Source organism: Aspergillus oryzae, chromosome 3, assembly GCF_000184455.2.
Source record: "Aspergillus oryzae RIB40 DNA, chromosome 3".
Lineage (NCBI taxonomy): Eukaryota > Fungi > Ascomycota > Eurotiomycetes > Eurotiales > Aspergillaceae > Aspergillus > Aspergillus oryzae.
In genome coordinates this window covers 3880227-3897586 of record NC_036437.1, presented here as the reverse complement: position 1 = coordinate 3897586, position 17360 = coordinate 3880227, and the positions used below count along the sequence as shown (strand labels likewise).

Sequence of the window (17360 nt, the reverse complement as noted above, 5' to 3'; positions counted from 1 at the left end):
CAGTAACTTTTTTTTCCAAGCCGTTTTCTGCCGCTAAATGTGGCGCAGCCCCACATTTAGTGTTCTCACCGCCTTAATCTAGGACGCGGAGCGGAGCTTAAGCCACACCTCTGAGGTTAGGGCCAGTTGTCGTAAGTCGAGACCGGTATAGAACTGCGGGATCGTCAACAAAAGACATGGCTTTCTGCAAAGTGGACATTGACACTTGCACATAGCTTTGTGTGTCCACTATGCAGTCGGAAGGAGAAGCTGGGGCCTCCTCGTTCTTCACGCAGTCTCGGAGTCAACAACATTCTCCGATACCGCGCCATGACAGCGAGCTATCTTCACCGGATCCCCACGAATTGAGTGATTCACTCAGCGGGGGTCTACATGAGCCGTAAGGTCCCAATCTTTTGGGCAATCCATGCGATTCTAATAGGAGACATATACAGTATATCCTTTAAGCGCAAACAAAAGCAGCGATCCGGTTTCAGCTTATCGAACCTATTTTCCAATAATACGACAGAATTCGTTGCTGGAGACGCAGGGTTCACATCTTCGAACACCCGAAATGGGCAACTCCATGAAAGTGTATCATCTTCAAGGGATCGACCGATGAGTAACAATGGAAATGCTACTGCCCAAAAAGAGGGCGGTCTCCTTGATTGGTATGTGGAAGGTCCAGGGCGACGAGTAGGCTATGATGACCTGACCGCAATCGACTGGATATTTGAGTACACAAAAGAACGCCAGAGGAAGAGACATCTGTATTCTCATGGCCAAGGGGCTGTAGGATATGTACTTAAATTCCTCGACGCCAGTAATGTCTGGATAGTATTGATCGCTACCGGAATCTTGGTCGGGATTATTGCAGCTTTTATTGATGTTGCAAGCGACTGGTTAGGAGATTTGAAAACTGGATATTGCAAGAATGGGGCTGGGGGAGGCAAGTTCTACCTAAATAAAAGCTTCTGTTGCTGGGGTCATGATGGTAAGCTATTCTTTGCTCCAAGATTGTACCCTGAGGTATCTTTACTAAATTATGGATTAGATATATCGAACTGTCTAGACTGGACACCCTGGGGGAAAGCACTAGGTGTTGCCTCTTCCGGCGGCGTCTTCACGGTAGAATATTTATTCTACGTCCTTTATTCTGTAATTGGGTCTTTTCCGTTATAATTGTAGTATACTAACAAGACTCGCAGGTACTGTTTGCTGTATGCGCTACAGTCTTGGTTAGGACATATGCGCTGTATGCGAGACACAGCGGTATCCCTGAAATCAAGACGATTCTCGGTGGCTTCGTGATAAGGCATTTTATGGGACCTTGGACGCTTGCAATAAAATCTTTGGGATTAGTAGGCCTCCCTCAAGATACACACTGTGCATACATGAGCTAACAATTGCAAAGTGTCTATCCGTCGCATCTGGTTTGTGGCTGGGTAAAGAAGGCCCTCTTGTTCATGTCGCATGCTGTTGTGCCAGCGTGATAATGAAACCTTTCGAAAGCTTAAATCATAATGAAGGTAAACGCTCTCCATAGCCATGACAATCACGTAAGCTAATTATGCAGCGAGAAAACGCGAAGTTCTGTCCGCAGCCGCTGCTGCGGGCATCTCTGTTGCGTTCGGGGCCCCAATCGGGGGCGTCCTATTTAGTTTGGAGGTATGATCTTTTAGGAATCCCTTCGCTCATAGGCGAATACTTACTAATCTTGGCCAGCAATTATCCTATTACTTCCCCGACAAGACAATGTGGCAAAGCTTTGTCTGTGCCATGGTTGCTGCAGTGACGTTACAAGCCTTAAACCCTTTTCGTACGGGCAATATTGTCCTTTACGAAGTCACGTACACACGCGGATGGCATCGCTTTGAGATGATTCCGTTTGTTATACTTGGCATATTAGGCGGCCTATATGGAGCGTTTCTTATCCGCTTGAATATGAAAATCGCTCAATGGCGACGATCTCGGAGCTGGTCACGACCAATTGCAGAGGTGGTGTTAGTAGCTCTTTTAAGTGCGTTGATCAATTATCCGAACTTGTTTATGAGATCTCAAAACTCCGAACTTGTTCATTCTCTCTTTGCTGAGTGTGGAAATGGGGGTGAGGATCTTTTTGGTCTATGCAAAACCGGCGCTGCGTCCGTTACTACAATAGTTCTTCTGCTTATGGCTGCGATCCTCGGTTTTTTCCTTGCATCAATGACTTTCGGTTTGGATCTACCTGCCGGTATTATCCTACCTTCCGTTGCTATTGGTGCTTTATATGGACGTGCTCTAGGGACGACTTTCAAGATGTGGCAAGAAGCTTATCCCAAAGTTTTCCTCTTCGGTAATTGCGAGCCGGATATCCCCTGCGTCACTCCAGGACTATATGCAATCGTTGGTGCGGCTTCGGCCCTTGGCGGAGCCACTAGGATGACTGTGTCGATAGTGGTCATCATGTTTGAACTCACAGGTGCTTTGACCTACGTTATCCCAATCATGATTGCAGTCATGCTATCGAAATGGTGCGGCGACATATTTGGAAAGCGTGGCATTTACGAGTCGTGGATTGAATTAAATGAATATCCTTTCCTCGACCAACGTGACGATACTACTCCACCCGATGTGCCTGCTCATAAGGTCATGACAGCTGTGGATGACTTAACAGTCATTACCGCCGTGGGTCATACAATCGACAGTCTTCGGCACCTTCTCCTGACAACTTCATACCGTGGATATCCCGTAGTAACCGATACATCAAACCCTACCCTTCTGGGTTATATCTCTCGAAACGAACTTTCGTTTGCTTTGAAGTATTCGAAGTCGCCTACGGACCGAGAGTTGTCTGGTGAAACACAGGTCTTTTTTGCTCATCAACCTTTTGCAGACCCAGTGGAGACTCTCGATCTTCGTCCATGGATGGACCAGACCCCTATCACCCTGAACAGCGGTACGACATTTTCGCTAGTACTTCAGATGTTCCAAAGGCTTGGACTGCGTTACATCTTACTTTCGGACAAGGGAGTTCTCCAAGGGTTGCTCACTAAAAAGGATGTTTGGTCTGTCCTCAACGGACCAGAGTTCCGTAAAGGCGGATTCTCTAGAGAGAATGTAGTCCGCCCAGTGAATACGGCGGAAGAGGTTGGACTCCTGGAAAGCGACGACGTGACCAGTATGGCCAGTTCTTTAGAAAGGCGCCAGTCTCTCTGATTTCTTGTACAGAAAATAGCACTATACCGGAACATCCTTGAGTCCGGTATAGCATGCCCTACGATTGGCACGTCCGGCGGTGCCTATGTTTAGACCCATGACGCGAATCATGTTGACTTGGTTTGATATCAAATAGAATTTGGTAAGGAATAGGGCTGGTTTCCTTGGTAGGTACTCAATGGCGTTATGTTGGTTTTGATCTTTCGTTCCCAGTTTTTAGTGGCCTGACTGGCAGTCAGCGGCCCTTCCTGTTATATATATATAGAGCTCCATGTACTATGTGAATACAATACAGTTCCCATCTGTCTTTCCTGATGAGATAGGACCTTGTGTTTCCGCCTCACCTAACCCCAGCTAGTTACATGAAATAGTAACCTCCCTATCAAGTAAGCAACGCTACCCCTAACAGCATGAATACTAGCAAATAGACATGCTTTCAGTACTTAGTGCCTAGTACATACTAAGTAGCTGGCTAACCCCACATATTCTGCCAGCACAATTCATCTGACCGCCCCTTCACCGACCAATCGGCACACCCCACCCATGATAATTCCCCGACTTGTTTGCGACAACCTGAACAAGTACACAACCCTCAATTCAAGTCAAGTGTTATAAACTCTCTAGCCCCTTAGCTGAGCTGTGAATCTGCAACCATGATGGTAGATCCGTTTGAAGTTCGCATGCGCTTTACCGCGCAGCTACAACATCTGAATGCATCAATTACATCCTCCCAGAAAGCTGCCCATTATGCGCTCAAATATCGCGATATGGACGAGGATCTTCACTCATGCATACTGGAACAGCTTGAAAGGGTACGTATAATGAATCCACCATCTATCAGGCTTCCTTTACTGACTTCCATGGTGCCTCTAGAATAATATGAACAACCGAGCTAATATCATGTATTTCATCGAACAATTCTGCGAAATGGCTACGAAGGAAGATCATGCACCATACGTCCGCATGATTCAAAGGGATATCTTACGCGTAGTGGATGCCGTTGCACCACCGGATGGCACTGGAGCAGCGAATGTGAAGCATGTTCGTCGGGTTCTGAGCGGGTTACAGAACAAGGAAATACTTTCTGCGGAAACGGTAGCGGAGATCATTGCCGGTCTGAAAGACCGTGAAACACATCCAGCACATCTTGATCTGGAGGCTGATGAAGGGGTAGAAGCAAAGGCCGGCACTCCACGGGGCTCTAGGGGGAGCGTCCGCGTGGACAAGAGACAGATTGAACAGAGAATCGAAGAAGACCGTGAGCGGAACAAGCGTTTACGAGAGAGTATGTGGACAGTCAGCGGCGACGATGGTGATGAGCACGGGAAATTTTGGGATGAGACCAGCGATATTGGCGAAGATGACTTCCTGGCCGCGAATGAGGAGTTTATAGAACGCAGACAGATGGTTGGTGCTAAGTGAAGATGCTTGCATTAGCTGTTCTTTCTGGTTTTATAAATTAGCGGGTTTGAAAAGTATATACAGCAGGTGTTCGGTCCGGCGTTACGTTCCTTTACAACTTGGGCCATGGGTATGAATGATACCATTTACGTGAATTGCATATGAGATACCATATTCCATTTGACGTTTTTCCTGTATACCATCTTGAAGCTGGCAGCTACTGACTACTAAAATACGAAGTAGTAGTACAAATGCAGAATGGCTAGGTACTTCAGTAGCCCCACATAGCACTTTCCGCCTTCGGAAAAAAGTGGCCCCGTGGAGATCGAATTTCCTGAAAAAAAGCGCCGAGTTTGGGCGCAATAACATTTCTCCATATATGCTTGATAGCTAATTTTTTGATTCGGATCATTCTGGATCCTCTATGTTTTCCCACATTGTCACTGCGGCAAAGGGTCTATTTACTCGACAGGATACCGACAAGGCACAATCGAAGAACTTTACCACTACCTCGTCCGACAACGCAATCGCTAGCACATCAAAGATGGTCACAACACGGCGGCGGAAGATTTCCGATATTGTTCCCAAAGAGGAACCTGAGATCAATGGACAGCAGGAGGTGAATGGGAGGCGCAAATCCGGGCCAGCCGGCTCCGGGAAGATGGAAACTCAGCGCAATAAACGGAGAAAGCGAGCCAGTCTTGAAGCCGCAGAAGGCGAGAGCGGGACTCCAGAAGAGCCTTCAGAAGATACCCAGGAAACGGATTCCAAGCAAGAGGAAGAGAAATCGGCACCTGCTCCGAAGAAGCACTTCAGATTCGACAGCGAAGAACCTGAAGTACCGTTAGATACGCAGATAGAGGAAACAGCAGAGACGCAACAGGCAAAGGAGGACAGCGGCGATGACAGTAGTGATGATGATGAAGCTCCGGAAGCGGTTGATAACTCGGCGCAGTTATCCAAGGTTAAAGCGCAGGCTAAGAAAATGGAACAGGCCAAACAATTGTCAGTAATTGGCCTTGCTATTTCCCTGATATAGCTGATCTTACTAATGTCCTACAGGGAAGAAGAGTTGAAGCGCGAGAAGAGAAGGCAATTGGATGAGCTGCGTAAATCACAAGCGAAAGTTTCGAAAAAGAAAGATAAGCCCGTTGATGATCTGCTATCCGAAAGCACGGTGACACTCCAGGGCTCTAATACACAAGATGCACGGCGATCGGCTCTCCCAGCACTTCTTCCAGACGATATTTTGAATGCAGCTCCTGTTACACGACCGCCTACTCCACCCGCAGAAGGAATAAACATAGCCCACAAGAAGCCGACCAAGTTTAGATTCCTCGAAAAGTCCGAGAAGCGCCCCAAGGATGTGAAAATGGGCGATGTGACGATTCGAGTATTGGGTGACATTCCACAGAAGAAAGCCAAATCGGCTCTACCCCCCAAGGCCTCGAAATCCGGCCGGATTAGCAAACAGACTTGGCTCGATCGGAGTCGCAGTACTGGACATGTCAATGGTCTGAGAAGGACAGCCGGCGGTTCCTCTGGATTTGTACGCAAGTAAAAGGTCTTATCTTTACATTGAGCGTCCCAACGGTGGCTAGCATTTTTTCCAACCAAAATCAAGAGCGAATTGAACCGGTCGTCCATAGGACCCCTCTCCAGAACCATCTCAGTAATGGCAATCATTGCCTTTCATTTCTCTCATATATCACAACACACCGGTGTCGGGGGGTTGGTCTTATATCCTCCGCAGTGTGCAGGGTCCAGGCAGGCCTTGCCCCCAGAGCAGGTTACAGGTTGAAGGATGCACAGCAAGCAGACTACGATTCATGCAGCTGTACTTGACTTCAAAAAATTTCGAATTCCATGTATAGAATGTAATGTTCCACGGTAGATAGTTATTAAGTGTCGTTGTCTAGGCGTCTAAGTATTGGGTACAAGGCGCTTGCAGATTCTATCTATTCTTTGTTTTCCTACTATTTATGTTTTCTTTTTAGTAAATGTCTTATACTCAGTCCAGCTTGCTTATGTTTCACTTGGAAGGGAAACCAACACAAAAAAAAAGAAAAGGAAAGAAAGGAAAATCAAAGGAAGTGTATACAAAGATATCTGTGCCCAACATCTAAGTAGCCTAGACCGTTGGCAAAAGTCGAAGTGGATGCAGTTTGTTCTATAGCAGGTTAGCCTCTGGTGCGCGCACGTGCGAAAGCTTGGAGCTTGGTCAATCCATTCTTCACCTCCATTTCGACGGAAAGATCTTCCGGAGTGATTTCTATCATTATTAAACGTCCACCTGCCCATCAGTGGCAGGCTTCTAATAATTATCTTCACCCACTACGTCCAACATGGCTTCTACCGCAGAAACAACTCCCCTGCTCCCCCAGCACCAACAACAACCCGCAACATCTAATACGTCACCGCGAGCAAACCGGCGGACAGTCACCTTCAACCCTCTCACTACAGTCAGCACATATCACGATACCACCTCTACAAACGCTCCGGTGAAGACCCTATATTCCGGTCCTTCCTCATTTCCGAGTTCCCAGGAAACCCCGCAACGACCGACTGGCCTGTCCGCATTGAACAGCAAGCTTCGTCGCCGGAATAGCCATGGAGCGCCCTATAGTGCAGCCCCCTCAATGCCTGCGGCACCCAAAGTCGGCCCACAAAGAACGACAAAGAAAGCTCAGAAATTGAAACTTCTCCCTGATCCGATCACCGAGGAGGCTGCTGAAGGCGAATTCCCATCAGACGTCTACTCGCAAATCGCACGGATTAAGGAACCCACTGCTCGAAGCCATGCTGCAAGACTGGGCAAGTCGGACAGAGAACGACTACCCCGTGTGACTGCATACTGTACGGCCAATTCATATCGACTAGATGGAGCGGTCAGGTTTCTCAAATCAAGGTCCAAAACCCGTGGAGCAAATCCGAAACTCTACGATGAGTGTGTCTACTCGCCTTTCGACTACCAATACGAAGAAAAGCAAAGAAGTACTTCAGAAAACAATGTTGGCATGAATAATGTGGGTATGAGGGAAACGTTCCAGAGGCCATCCACCGAGCGCAGATTCTCCGACAGCGTGGTCGAAATCGAAGATAATACTAAATCCCGGAGAGAGGACCTCATCGACCTTCGAGACTCTCAAGCTCACCAATCAGAGAATGCTATAGCGGAAACCCAATCTGAAACTCCAGACTTCGACACCACAATCCACACCCCGGAGGTATTCCTCTTTGATTATGGCACGGTCGTTATATGGGGCATGTCGCCCGCACAAGAATCCCGGTTCCTGTCCGATGTCTCTAAATTCGCAACGTCCATCTTGAGTCCCGAAGATACACAGGTCGAAAACTTTAATTTCTACTATGCGCGTGAGTACCAGGCGCGGATATACAACGACTTCATCTCTCTGCGCGAACCCCGAAACCACATGATCAAACTGGCCATCTCACATGCTCTTGCTCAATCAGTGAAGACCTCTCTTTTCGAGGATCTCGTCTCAGAAACGATCTCGAATACTGCACCATTGCCTGCCCAGATCGCACAGACAGGAAGTGTCAATCTCACGCGGCGACAAATCAACATGCAAGTCGGAGAATTATTCATTCTACGAATCAATATCCATCTCCAGGGTTCGGTTCTAGACAGCCCAGAACTAATGTGGGCAGAACCACAGTTAGAGCCTGTCTACCAAGCCGTGCGGAGCTACCTCGAAATGGACCAACGAGTCAGCCTCCTGAATGAACGACTAGACGTAATTGCAGATCTCCTGGCCGTTCTCAAAGACCAACTGACTCACCGACACGGTGAGTATCTAGAATGGATTGGTATGTTATCACCTTCCACTACCCTGCGATCCTTCCAACTACATTTACTAATATAAATGCACAGTCATCGTCCTCATCGCTGCAGAGATCCTCGTCGCAGCCATCAATATCGTGGTCGACTTATACGCTGGCGTTGACTAAAGCCCTAGTCACCGGACATCTTCCGCCTCATCTTGCTCACAGACCTCTATCTACATTTCGATTTCATTAATTTTCCCTCCCTATTGCATTGTACTGGTACTGGCGTCAGGGCGAACGGGCAAGATCGCATTTCTATGATAGCTACGCATAACCATCCCATGTACAATACAATATGACATCAGCTACACAGGCAGGTGAATAGCTTTTCAGCGCCTCTACAATAACACACGCTGTTCCTGTAACAAAAAGATACACCTTCGTAACCGTAGCTGTCATCTACCACGTAATCGACACCATCATCCCCATTCCACGAACAGAATGTACATTTCGCACCTCATCCATCACCAAAGACAAAAATGGGATATGAAAAAAGCAAACTCCCTAATCTTAATTTTAGTAAAGATGAACAAACAAGAACCCCGAGAACCCCCCTTTAGATATAGAAGAAAGAAAAAGAAAAAGACACAAAAGACTAAGAGTATAAGAAGATAAAGATACAAAGCCCCAGATCATCATCCACTGACCCCAACTAACTGTCCTCCTTCGACTCCTTAGTATCCATATCCATAGGCGTCGTCGGCTCCACAGAAACCTCTCCTTGACCAGGTTCTCTTGACCCGGACTCCGGGTTCTGGCTACCACCACGGTCACTTCCAGAGCCGGTATTGTTCTCTTTATCTTGTGCTGAGCCGTTGCCAGCCTGGATGCGGAACGAAGAAGTCATGTCCTCCTGCGACGGCGCTGGCGCTAACCGCGGAAGCGAGGCTGATCCAGCAGCGGACGAAGACTCAGGCGCATTGTTAGCAGAAGGGGCAGCATCATCATCTGCACCGTCACCGACATTTGATTTCCGGGACCGTTTCACACGCAGGGGTCGTTCTTGGGGCTGTGATAACATTAGTCCAATCCGCCCATTCAGGGGAAAGGGAAGAAAGAAAGGGGGGAAAAAACTAACAGTAGGCGGCTGTTCATCCGAGCTCCCCTCCGTGTCATCTGCATAATACGCACCACCACCACCCTCCTTCTCACCAGGATCCAGAACCGCCGCATTGGACAACATAGCCGCGGCGCGGGCCCGTAGCTCCGGGTTGACACCTGCCTGGGCCTCCTCTGCCATGCCGGTGACCTTGGCTAGGCGCTCGAGCAGAATGCATGACTCGAGACGCATCTTGTGGATGTATTGCCAGCCGCGGCGGTTGCGGACACGCATCAGATCGTTCTCATTTTCGATCTCATTTAAGCGCTTCTTTAAGGCGACGCATTTGCGTTTGTAGGCGAGTTCGACGCTCGGGGGGTTCGAGGACTCGATTGATGTTGACTGGTTTGTAGAGGGCTCCATTGTGTTAAGTGTTATATGGTGGTGTTCGTTGTGGTTTGGATTGAGTTGGTGTTGTCGAGGGTCTAGGGTAAAGGGCGAGATTTGAGGTAAGAGGTGATATGGGGGGTTAGATGGATGAAGTGAGGCCTCGCTGCGGATTGATGGGGGTTGCGCTGAGTAAGACTTGGTCTCGGACTTCCAGCCAACGGGGTGTTCAGGGACAAAGGACCGAAGAGTGAGATGTGCTGAGTATGTCTCGAGGATGCGAAAGTACTCGGGGATCCCTTTCCACGGAACCAGTAAGGTTCTTCGGCGAGGCACGAGACGGCAAGGATCTTTGAGTTTACTGAAGCCACAAACAATTTCCGAGTTATAACTAGTCTCGCAATGAGTAGCGCCAAGTTCAAATGACAGAATTCTGCCGCAATCGCTGGATGTCTGATTGCTGGGCCGGCGATGGTTTGGAATCGCGGCTGCCATTCTGCCGGATCGTGATCGGAGGCGGTCAACGGTGCCTTGTGTCTAGACAATTACTATTGCCCTACGGCGAACTACCGAATTCGTGGATCATGAACATTCATCATTCTGGACTATCTACTAAGCACATAGCGATGATATCTAGATTGGTCGGTATGTAAGAGTCTAATGCCCACCAGTGGTCGGAAGACCAAGGAACACCTTGAACGAGTCATAACTATATATAATCCGTCAATCACTGTTTTTTCCTACTAGAGAAGATGATGGACAACTTACATCAACCATTGGAATCCAGTCAGTGTACCCAACATGACGATGCGGACGGGAAGACCGTTCCATAGGCCCGAAAATCCGATATTTCCATAAATGCGCGAAACGGCTTTCATGGCTGACTCACCAGCTAAGATACTGTCAGCACCAAATCATAATGACAGCCCCATCAAGATTCATCAGACTCAACTCACCCTGACGATCAGCATTGAGCTTGCTAACCATAACATCAGCCGGATGACTGACAATCGCACAAAAAATGCCAGCAATGTAACCGCCCAGGAAACTGATTCCAGTCTGCTGCAGCCCGCTGCAGCTTTCCTTGGGTTTGCCCAAAGTCTTATAGATCGCATTGACCGTCTCCTCAAAGGTAGCGAACTTGGTCATAGTGTAAGGGATCTGTCGCGCCCAGAGTGGGTACAGCCCCTTATACAAACCGCCGAATCCTTCTTGAGCAACGATCTTGCTCCAGCCTTCGCGCATTGTTTGCGCATAGGGTGGCAGAGTCGTCTGCATGCGCACCTTGATCGCCTCAAAGGGGCAGAGGGCCATGTCTGCGAGGAATTCGGCCGATGCACTGGCACCTAGATAGACCACCGTGCGGTTCATGTTGGGGAACATTTGGTCGCCGTATAGATACTTGAAGTACTCGTAGAATCCATATTTACCTGCGCCTTGGAAGGAGTACCCGATGAATGTGGGGGACCAGCCAAAGAATACTCCGCGCAGTCCTTCCTTGGCGAAGATAGAGCGCCATGCTGAGATATTTGATGTGTAGATCTTGGGATCAACCTGACGGCGACACTTGACCAGATCGAGTGGTGTGACTGATGTATGGGTAGGTCCTACGAGATAATTCCAAGGTTAAATGGAGCCCGCGGAGAGCAAATAGGTTTTTAGTATTGAAAACTTACCACAGGCTGTACACCACGGCCAAGAAGGGATACGTTAGCATTGAGTTTTCTCAAGTATATCGCCGTCATTTCGAAGAAGCCTACCAATAATGCCTCCTAGGGCACAATTAACGAAATATTTGCCTGTATTAGGCTCGATCTTCCCCATGGGGAGTTTGCGTTCCTGCATAGCCATAGTGGCGGTTGTATGGTGTAGTGTTCAGAGGTTACGGCAACTGGTGTGACTGAGAAGTGCGATTACTTGAATGGAGCAACAAGGCAAGGCTCAAAAACGCTAGATGTAGTGTAATGAAGCTGAAAGAAGTATTCTAAGCTGATAAAAGAATTAATTGACTATGGTGAAGGGAGGAATCGTCCCAAATTCCCCAAGAATGTGTAGACATAAAGCAGGGTCGGCCGAGGGGTACTCGGTTAGGCTATAAAGAACCTTAACCAGGACAATGTCGTCAGCAATCACAGCTTATCTCTGGGTCTGGACCAGTAACTGGTTGCCAAAGGACATTGACTTTGGTAGTTCAAGGGCCCGTGAACGGCTAGGCCGGCATGCTGGACTTGTAGTAGTGCACACTACTACCTCGGATGTGGAGTGCCGATGTGCAAAGAGGCTTGGTATTTGGCCCAGATTTATGCAGCAGGAGTAGTCAACGACGAATTAGTTCCCTGTTCGTTTATGTCACAGATGGACATTCTCACACTGCCCGGAAGTGGAGCCAACATCAATGACGTCATTATATCCGTCAACAACCGGAGCTTGACCATAACACCGTCTATTATAGATATCGGCTATAACCAGGATATATAAATATAATTCAAATATACAAGAGAAGAGTCAAAGCCCTCACCCACGCCAATAGTACAGGAATTCATAAGCATTATACAGTGCAGTCGTAAACCATATTGACAGGTGCCCACCCACCAGGCTTCATGTACAGAGAGGAGTTAGCTCGTCGATGGTACAAAACGGTAGGGGTTTGGGGTCAATGCAGTCGCATGTTGGGACATGCTTCCCTGTTGCGCCAGCATTAGCGCCAGCTTGATGCCCAGCACAGAACCGACCCTGCCTAAGGCGCTTCGAATTTGCTCCATCTGTGCCGCTGTGCCCATGCCGAACGTCAGAACATACCATAGCGGCCACAGCATCAGATATCCGTAAAGAGCGCGAATGGGTGGTCGTCCCTCAGCAGAGGTTGGGATTGTTTGCCCAAGTGCATCGATATCCCCTAATGAAAAGGGAATACTCCGACAGGTATCGGTGGTCATCTCCTGAATCTCCTCCAGCGCGGCATCACGGTGGACGTCGCAGGCCTGGTTGTCACCGACGAGCGAGGCAAGGGTCTGGCGTAGATCAAGTAGATGTCTTTGGAGGCTAATACGGGCCGCGCGGTAATATGTCCAAATTGCTGCAATGGATGCATTCTGATAAGTCATGAGCGGTCCACCCGTAGCTGTATAGACGACGAGAGGAAGCCAGTGGTCCGGTAAATGCTGACTCCAGCTGGCCATCTCTAGAGCTAAGATATTGCCGGTCTCTATCCATGTGGTGAGTTGTGAAATGGTATCTATGTCTATTGACCCCTGGTGGGAAGAACTTTCGGCAAAGAGCTGGCCGATCTTGGATGCCGTTAGCATTAATCTAGGCACCGGCTCAGATCCGTCAAGTTGCCCGACAATCAGTTCTGTACTAGCATGTCGGGGCCGAGTTCGTAGGACTATGCTCTCAATAAGCTACGCCGCTCGTCAGTTTTCCGCACATAATCAGGTAAATTGGAACTAACAGTATGCGCATAAGCACAAATGAACAAATCGCGACCTTGTGCATGGCTTAGTTGGCTTTCACCTCGCATCCCCATCAGGAGCCCGAATCCTTTCGTGTGTGAGCTGTAGAGCCCGTTTCGTTCTCCAGCGATGTCTTCAAAGATAGAGAGAATGACCATCGTCGCAAAAGTTTCGTCTCTGACTGCCTGAGACCGTGTGCCCAGCAAGCGTCGAAGCCCATGGAGCGCCAATCCATAGTACCCTCTTGCCTTGAGAAGAAGGGGAGGGGCCTTCATATGGTTGCTTAGTGTAATTAGAGCAGTTGCTTCGGTTGCCAGCTTTAGGCAGGACGACACCGAATCGTCCTGCCCACTGTCCCTACACGTAGCATATAGGGAAGGCAAGAACCCCAGATGGTTCAAACACTCATCACTAACAGATGTGAACTGATCAAAGAAGTGGCAGACTGCTCGTTCCTCCCATGTGGAGTCGGCGACTTGGGAAAGTATTAACGGCAGTTCCGGACTGCTATGACTAACGGAGGTACTCCGACTGCTGTGCTGGCTAGCAGTAGTGGGTGTGACACTTCTTTTCCTCATCAGCCGTTCCACTTTTTGGTTCTCATTCCGAAAAATTGTATCTGGTCGGTATCCTGGACATGGTCGCCCGTATACGGAGCAGTTTCGACAGCCCGGTAGCGCTTCATCACACTTTAAGTTGCGCTTAGCTTCGTGGTCCGAATCAAGATGAATGAACCCTTGGATTCCATGGAGTCCAGCCGGGTAAGGAAGGTGAAAATGAGGCTAAGACAACAAGGTTCCTATTACAATCCTACCTTGATCTTCCGTTTGCGGCACAAGTAGCATCCCGTGCTCGGCTTTCCCCCATATACCATATTGGCTTACTGTGGCTTGAGTAGATTCCGTTCCGCTGCGTGATTTAAGTATAGTAGAATGTAGTAGCATGTGATCCAATATTTTCCAAAGGCGCATAAATCGAAAGAAGACAAGAGAAGGAAATAGTTGGATCTTGTTCAAAGTCGGAAAGCCTTTGTCAAGAACCTTATACCTGCCAGGCCATTGAGCATAATGAGTACAGCTTAACCTAAGATACGAGTATCTGGTCGGTCAGGTGTCTACCTTGGCAAACTCTGTTGTGATGTACTTCGAAAGACAACGAACAGATTAAAACCCACTATAGTGATTGCCTCCATGCCTCTAGCGGGGATGCGGAGAAACCAATGCTACATGGGGGTTTAGTCATCACGAAGGTATTGAATTACAATACCGTACCGAGTACTACAGTACAGGGAAGTGTACTAAGTTCCAATGGCAATCGAATGTACAGTATGACCAATTTCCTCACTCATGAAGATACAGTCTGTATATGTCACTGGGATTTGACCCCATATATTCTCTTCGCTTTTATGTAGTTAGAATGGCCACAGATCACTTAAGATCCCGAATACATCACCTCCTGAGGCGGATATCATCTAACATATTATAAAGAATAAAAAGAAGTCTTAATAGAACAAATCACGCTGGTACGCCGGCAGGTATAAGGTATTTGGTTGCACAAAGGCAGACAATTTCCCACCTGGAACTCCATCTGCGTTGTGGTTCGTGGGGACGGACAACGGTACGGTTTGGAAAGCAAACGAAAAACCAACACCCATAATGCAAATCCTGGTCCGTGATGGCTGGTCAAAACTGATGATTGTACGCTTCAGATCCTAGGGGTCGTCGGAAACAAAGTGAATACTGTGATTATTACGCTCAGTCATAATAAGGCGGGGAAAGATTACATGATCGTCATATGCGAACATCGAATCATGGGAGAAGAGTGTGCTAGGAAGGGGCGTCCGGCATTATTTGGTCATCATCGTTGCCCAGGGGTATCGTGGGAGTATCTGAATGGTATGCTCTTTGCCGACTATCGTCTTGGACAGGAAGCATCCCAGGAGTACTTGATGAGCTCTGTGGTACGATTTCATCTGTATCTTCTTCGGGGGGAGGCGAGAAAGTCCAAACCTGCAAATGTATGGTCAATCAATTGATCACGGGTCAACATTCTGGAACTCTTACCTCCATGACTGTCCGACCCGATCTACTCGCCATGATCACAGCCTTCTCTTCTTCGAAAGCCACCCTCCAAACAGCCTCTGCGGGTGAGGACAATTCCCTGAGTAATTGTCCAGTTTGTAGACTCCACACCTTAACACGGCCGTCACTACCACCACTGACAATCCGCGAGCTGTCAAACTGAAGGCTTGTCACGCTATTGTCATGTGCCGCTAGCCTGTGGATTGGAGTCATTTTGGTCAGAGACCAAACACGGACAGACCCGTCCGAGCCGCCAGTGACGAGTGTGTCACCCCGCATTTGCAGCTGCCCCACTAAAGATGTATGGCCTTGGAGGATAGCATGGCACTGGCCACTGTGCGGGTCCCAAATCCGCACACTGGTGTCCAAACTACCGGTGGCGATTCGCCTGCCATCGAAGGCGATTGCATAAATTTGACTAAAATGGCCCGAAAGAGTGCGGAGGCATCGCCCTTCAGAGATGCTCCAAATGCGTGCAGTAGTATCATAGCTTCCGGAAACAACTAAATCCCCATGAATCGCTAGACACCGGACACTAGCTTGGTGTCCAACCAGGACATTCCTACAAGTTCCTGAAGCTAGGTCCCATATCCGCAGCGTGGTATCTCTAGACCCCGAGATAGCCGTTTTCCTGTCAGACATTTTTAAACAGCGCACAGTTGACGTGTGACCACGCAAAAGGTAGATACCGGCTCTGTTTCACATGCAAAGTCAATATCTCTGCCCTTGAATGTCGGTGTGAAGGACTCGGCTTACCCAGTAGCCATGTTCCAGACACGGACCTCGCGGTCACAGCCACCGCTCACCAGTATGTCATCCCAGGGGACCATAGCCCATACACCCATCACATGACCTTGCAACGTCTTCTGATTATCTCCATTGGTGTCATAGATATGAATCTTAGCGTTGTCTAAAGCAACCACAATATACTTTGGGGTGAGGTGCAGGCTCGTAACGACTCCCTGATCGGGTGTGATATGCCGTTGGGTGCATCGCCCGCCTTTATTCCAGGCGGATTCCACCATATATTTCTGTTTGAAATGGGTCCTGTATGACAAAGGCCGGACTCTCCGCTTTCGTGAAGACAAGCTTGCTGACGCAAGCCAGTCCCCTGACAGAGAGCGAGTCAGACCGGGGTGGCCATCCCGGGACTGATGGCTGGAAGTGAGCGAACTCCTCGATCCAGCCAGGGAGTTCGTGCCGGAGATAGTATGCAGGTGTTGAGTGTGGAAAGGGTCGACGAAATCCCGATCATCCTCCGAAGACTTACGAGACGCATACGCATGCTTCTCGCAGAGGTTTTTCCATGTGATGTCATCATTCAATAGTTCCCGCCAACGCCTCGATACCTGGGATGCTCTTGCTAATGTCTTTGGGTCATCGATGAAAGAGAGTACCTAGGCGAAGCGACGGAGGAGAGGACGCCAAAAGTCAGCGGAGTTCGCGAGTTGGCATATGCCAGTAGCCGCACGGCCGGAAGTCCATATTACATACCCGCAAGCATAATTCAGTCGGAAAGACCAGAAACGGGTCCTTCCTCAACCTAGGACTGACGTAACTAGAGACAAAGCTGAGATGTTGGCTATCACATAGACTAAGAATACCCTCCAAGAATTTCTGCCTTTTGAAGTTGGACAGGGAACTGAAATGGATCCTGGCATTCAGAAGGAAAGCATCATCGTCTTCATCGGCCGACTGCCATGTCGGAGGTCTCTGATGAGGGGTGGGACTAGGAGCCGGGGTAGGCGGCGATGCGGGTGCTGAAGGAAGGAGATTTGGAGGGATCGAAGTGATAGTTTTGTTCGAAGATAACGACCTCGAATGAGTACTCGAAAGCGAAGCGACCGAATCCGTGGCCGAACACGTTCGGGTATGGGCTGTCGCCAGCTGTTCAGGGACACTCCGCGGACTCATCCCGTTGGCCAACCGAGTCGAAGAAGAACGTCCGAGGGGTGAGGAAGTGGCGCGCTGTAG

The 17360-nt window shown here is 48.8% G+C and overlaps 8 protein-coding genes across 8 annotated transcripts; 4 read left to right on the top strand and 4 right to left on the bottom strand.

Moving 5' to 3' along the window:
- Window positions 1-372: 372 nt before the first annotated feature.
- Window positions 373-3177, top strand: AO090026000432 (chloride channel protein; the record flags this gene model as incomplete). Its single annotated transcript, XM_023236065.1, has 5 exons — window positions 373-1137; window positions 1188-1340; window positions 1394-1508; window positions 1556-1647; window positions 1705-3177. The coding sequence occupies 5 exons, from the start codon at window positions 373-375 to the stop codon at window positions 3175-3177; spliced, it is 2598 nt and encodes an 865-aa protein (XP_023091034.1).
- A 653-nt stretch (window positions 3178-3830) lies between these two features.
- AO090026000433 (CTD kinase subunit gamma) lies at window positions 3831-4599 on the top strand (the record flags this gene model as incomplete). Its single annotated transcript, XM_001821835.1, has 2 exons — window positions 3831-3989; window positions 4051-4599. The coding sequence occupies 2 exons, from the start codon at window positions 3831-3833 to the stop codon at window positions 4597-4599; spliced, it is 708 nt and encodes a 235-aa protein (XP_001821887.1).
- Window positions 4600-5122: 523 nt separating this feature from the next.
- AO090026000434 (uncharacterized protein) lies at window positions 5123-6139 on the top strand (the record flags this gene model as incomplete). Its single annotated transcript, XM_001821836.3, has 2 exons — window positions 5123-5583; window positions 5641-6139. 2 exons carry the CDS (start codon window positions 5123-5125, stop codon window positions 6137-6139), a joined length of 960 nt encoding a protein of 319 aa, XP_001821888.3.
- Window positions 6140-6923: 784 nt separating this feature from the next.
- AO090026000435 (YagE family protein) lies at window positions 6924-8550 on the top strand (the record flags this gene model as incomplete). Its single annotated transcript, XM_001821837.3, has 2 exons — window positions 6924-8409; window positions 8474-8550. The coding sequence occupies 2 exons, from the start codon at window positions 6924-6926 to the stop codon at window positions 8548-8550; spliced, it is 1563 nt and encodes a 520-aa protein (XP_001821889.1).
- A 529-nt stretch (window positions 8551-9079) lies between these two features.
- AO090026000436 (uncharacterized protein) lies at window positions 9080-9889 on the bottom strand (the record flags this gene model as incomplete). The annotated part of the gene is made up of 2 exons (XM_001821838.3): window positions 9080-9436; window positions 9506-9889. The coding sequence occupies 2 exons, from the start codon at window positions 9887-9889 to the stop codon at window positions 9080-9082; spliced, it is 741 nt and encodes a 246-aa protein (XP_001821890.1).
- A 621-nt stretch (window positions 9890-10510) lies between these two features.
- AO090026000437 (putative mitochondrial phosphate transporter Pic2) lies at window positions 10511-11704 on the bottom strand (the record flags this gene model as incomplete). Its single annotated transcript, XM_023236064.1, has 4 exons — window positions 10511-10562; window positions 10622-10745; window positions 10810-11460; window positions 11614-11704. The coding sequence occupies 4 exons, from the start codon at window positions 11702-11704 to the stop codon at window positions 10511-10513; spliced, it is 918 nt and encodes a 305-aa protein (XP_023091035.1).
- Window positions 11705-12468: 764 nt separating this feature from the next.
- AO090026000438 (putative C6 transcription factor) lies at window positions 12469-13032 on the bottom strand (the record flags this gene model as incomplete). Its single annotated transcript, XM_001821840.3, has 1 exon — window positions 12469-13032. One exon carries the CDS (start codon window positions 13030-13032, stop codon window positions 12469-12471), a length of 564 nt encoding a protein of 187 aa, XP_001821892.3.
- Window positions 13033-15131: 2099 nt separating this feature from the next.
- AO090026000440 (F-box/WD repeat-containing protein) lies at window positions 15132-17300 on the bottom strand (the record flags this gene model as incomplete). The annotated part of the gene is made up of 4 exons (XM_001821841.3): window positions 15132-15314; window positions 15369-16080; window positions 16143-16783; window positions 16881-17300. The coding sequence occupies 4 exons, from the start codon at window positions 17298-17300 to the stop codon at window positions 15132-15134; spliced, it is 1956 nt and encodes a 651-aa protein (XP_001821893.1).
- Between the last annotated feature and the right edge of the window lie 60 nt (window positions 17301-17360).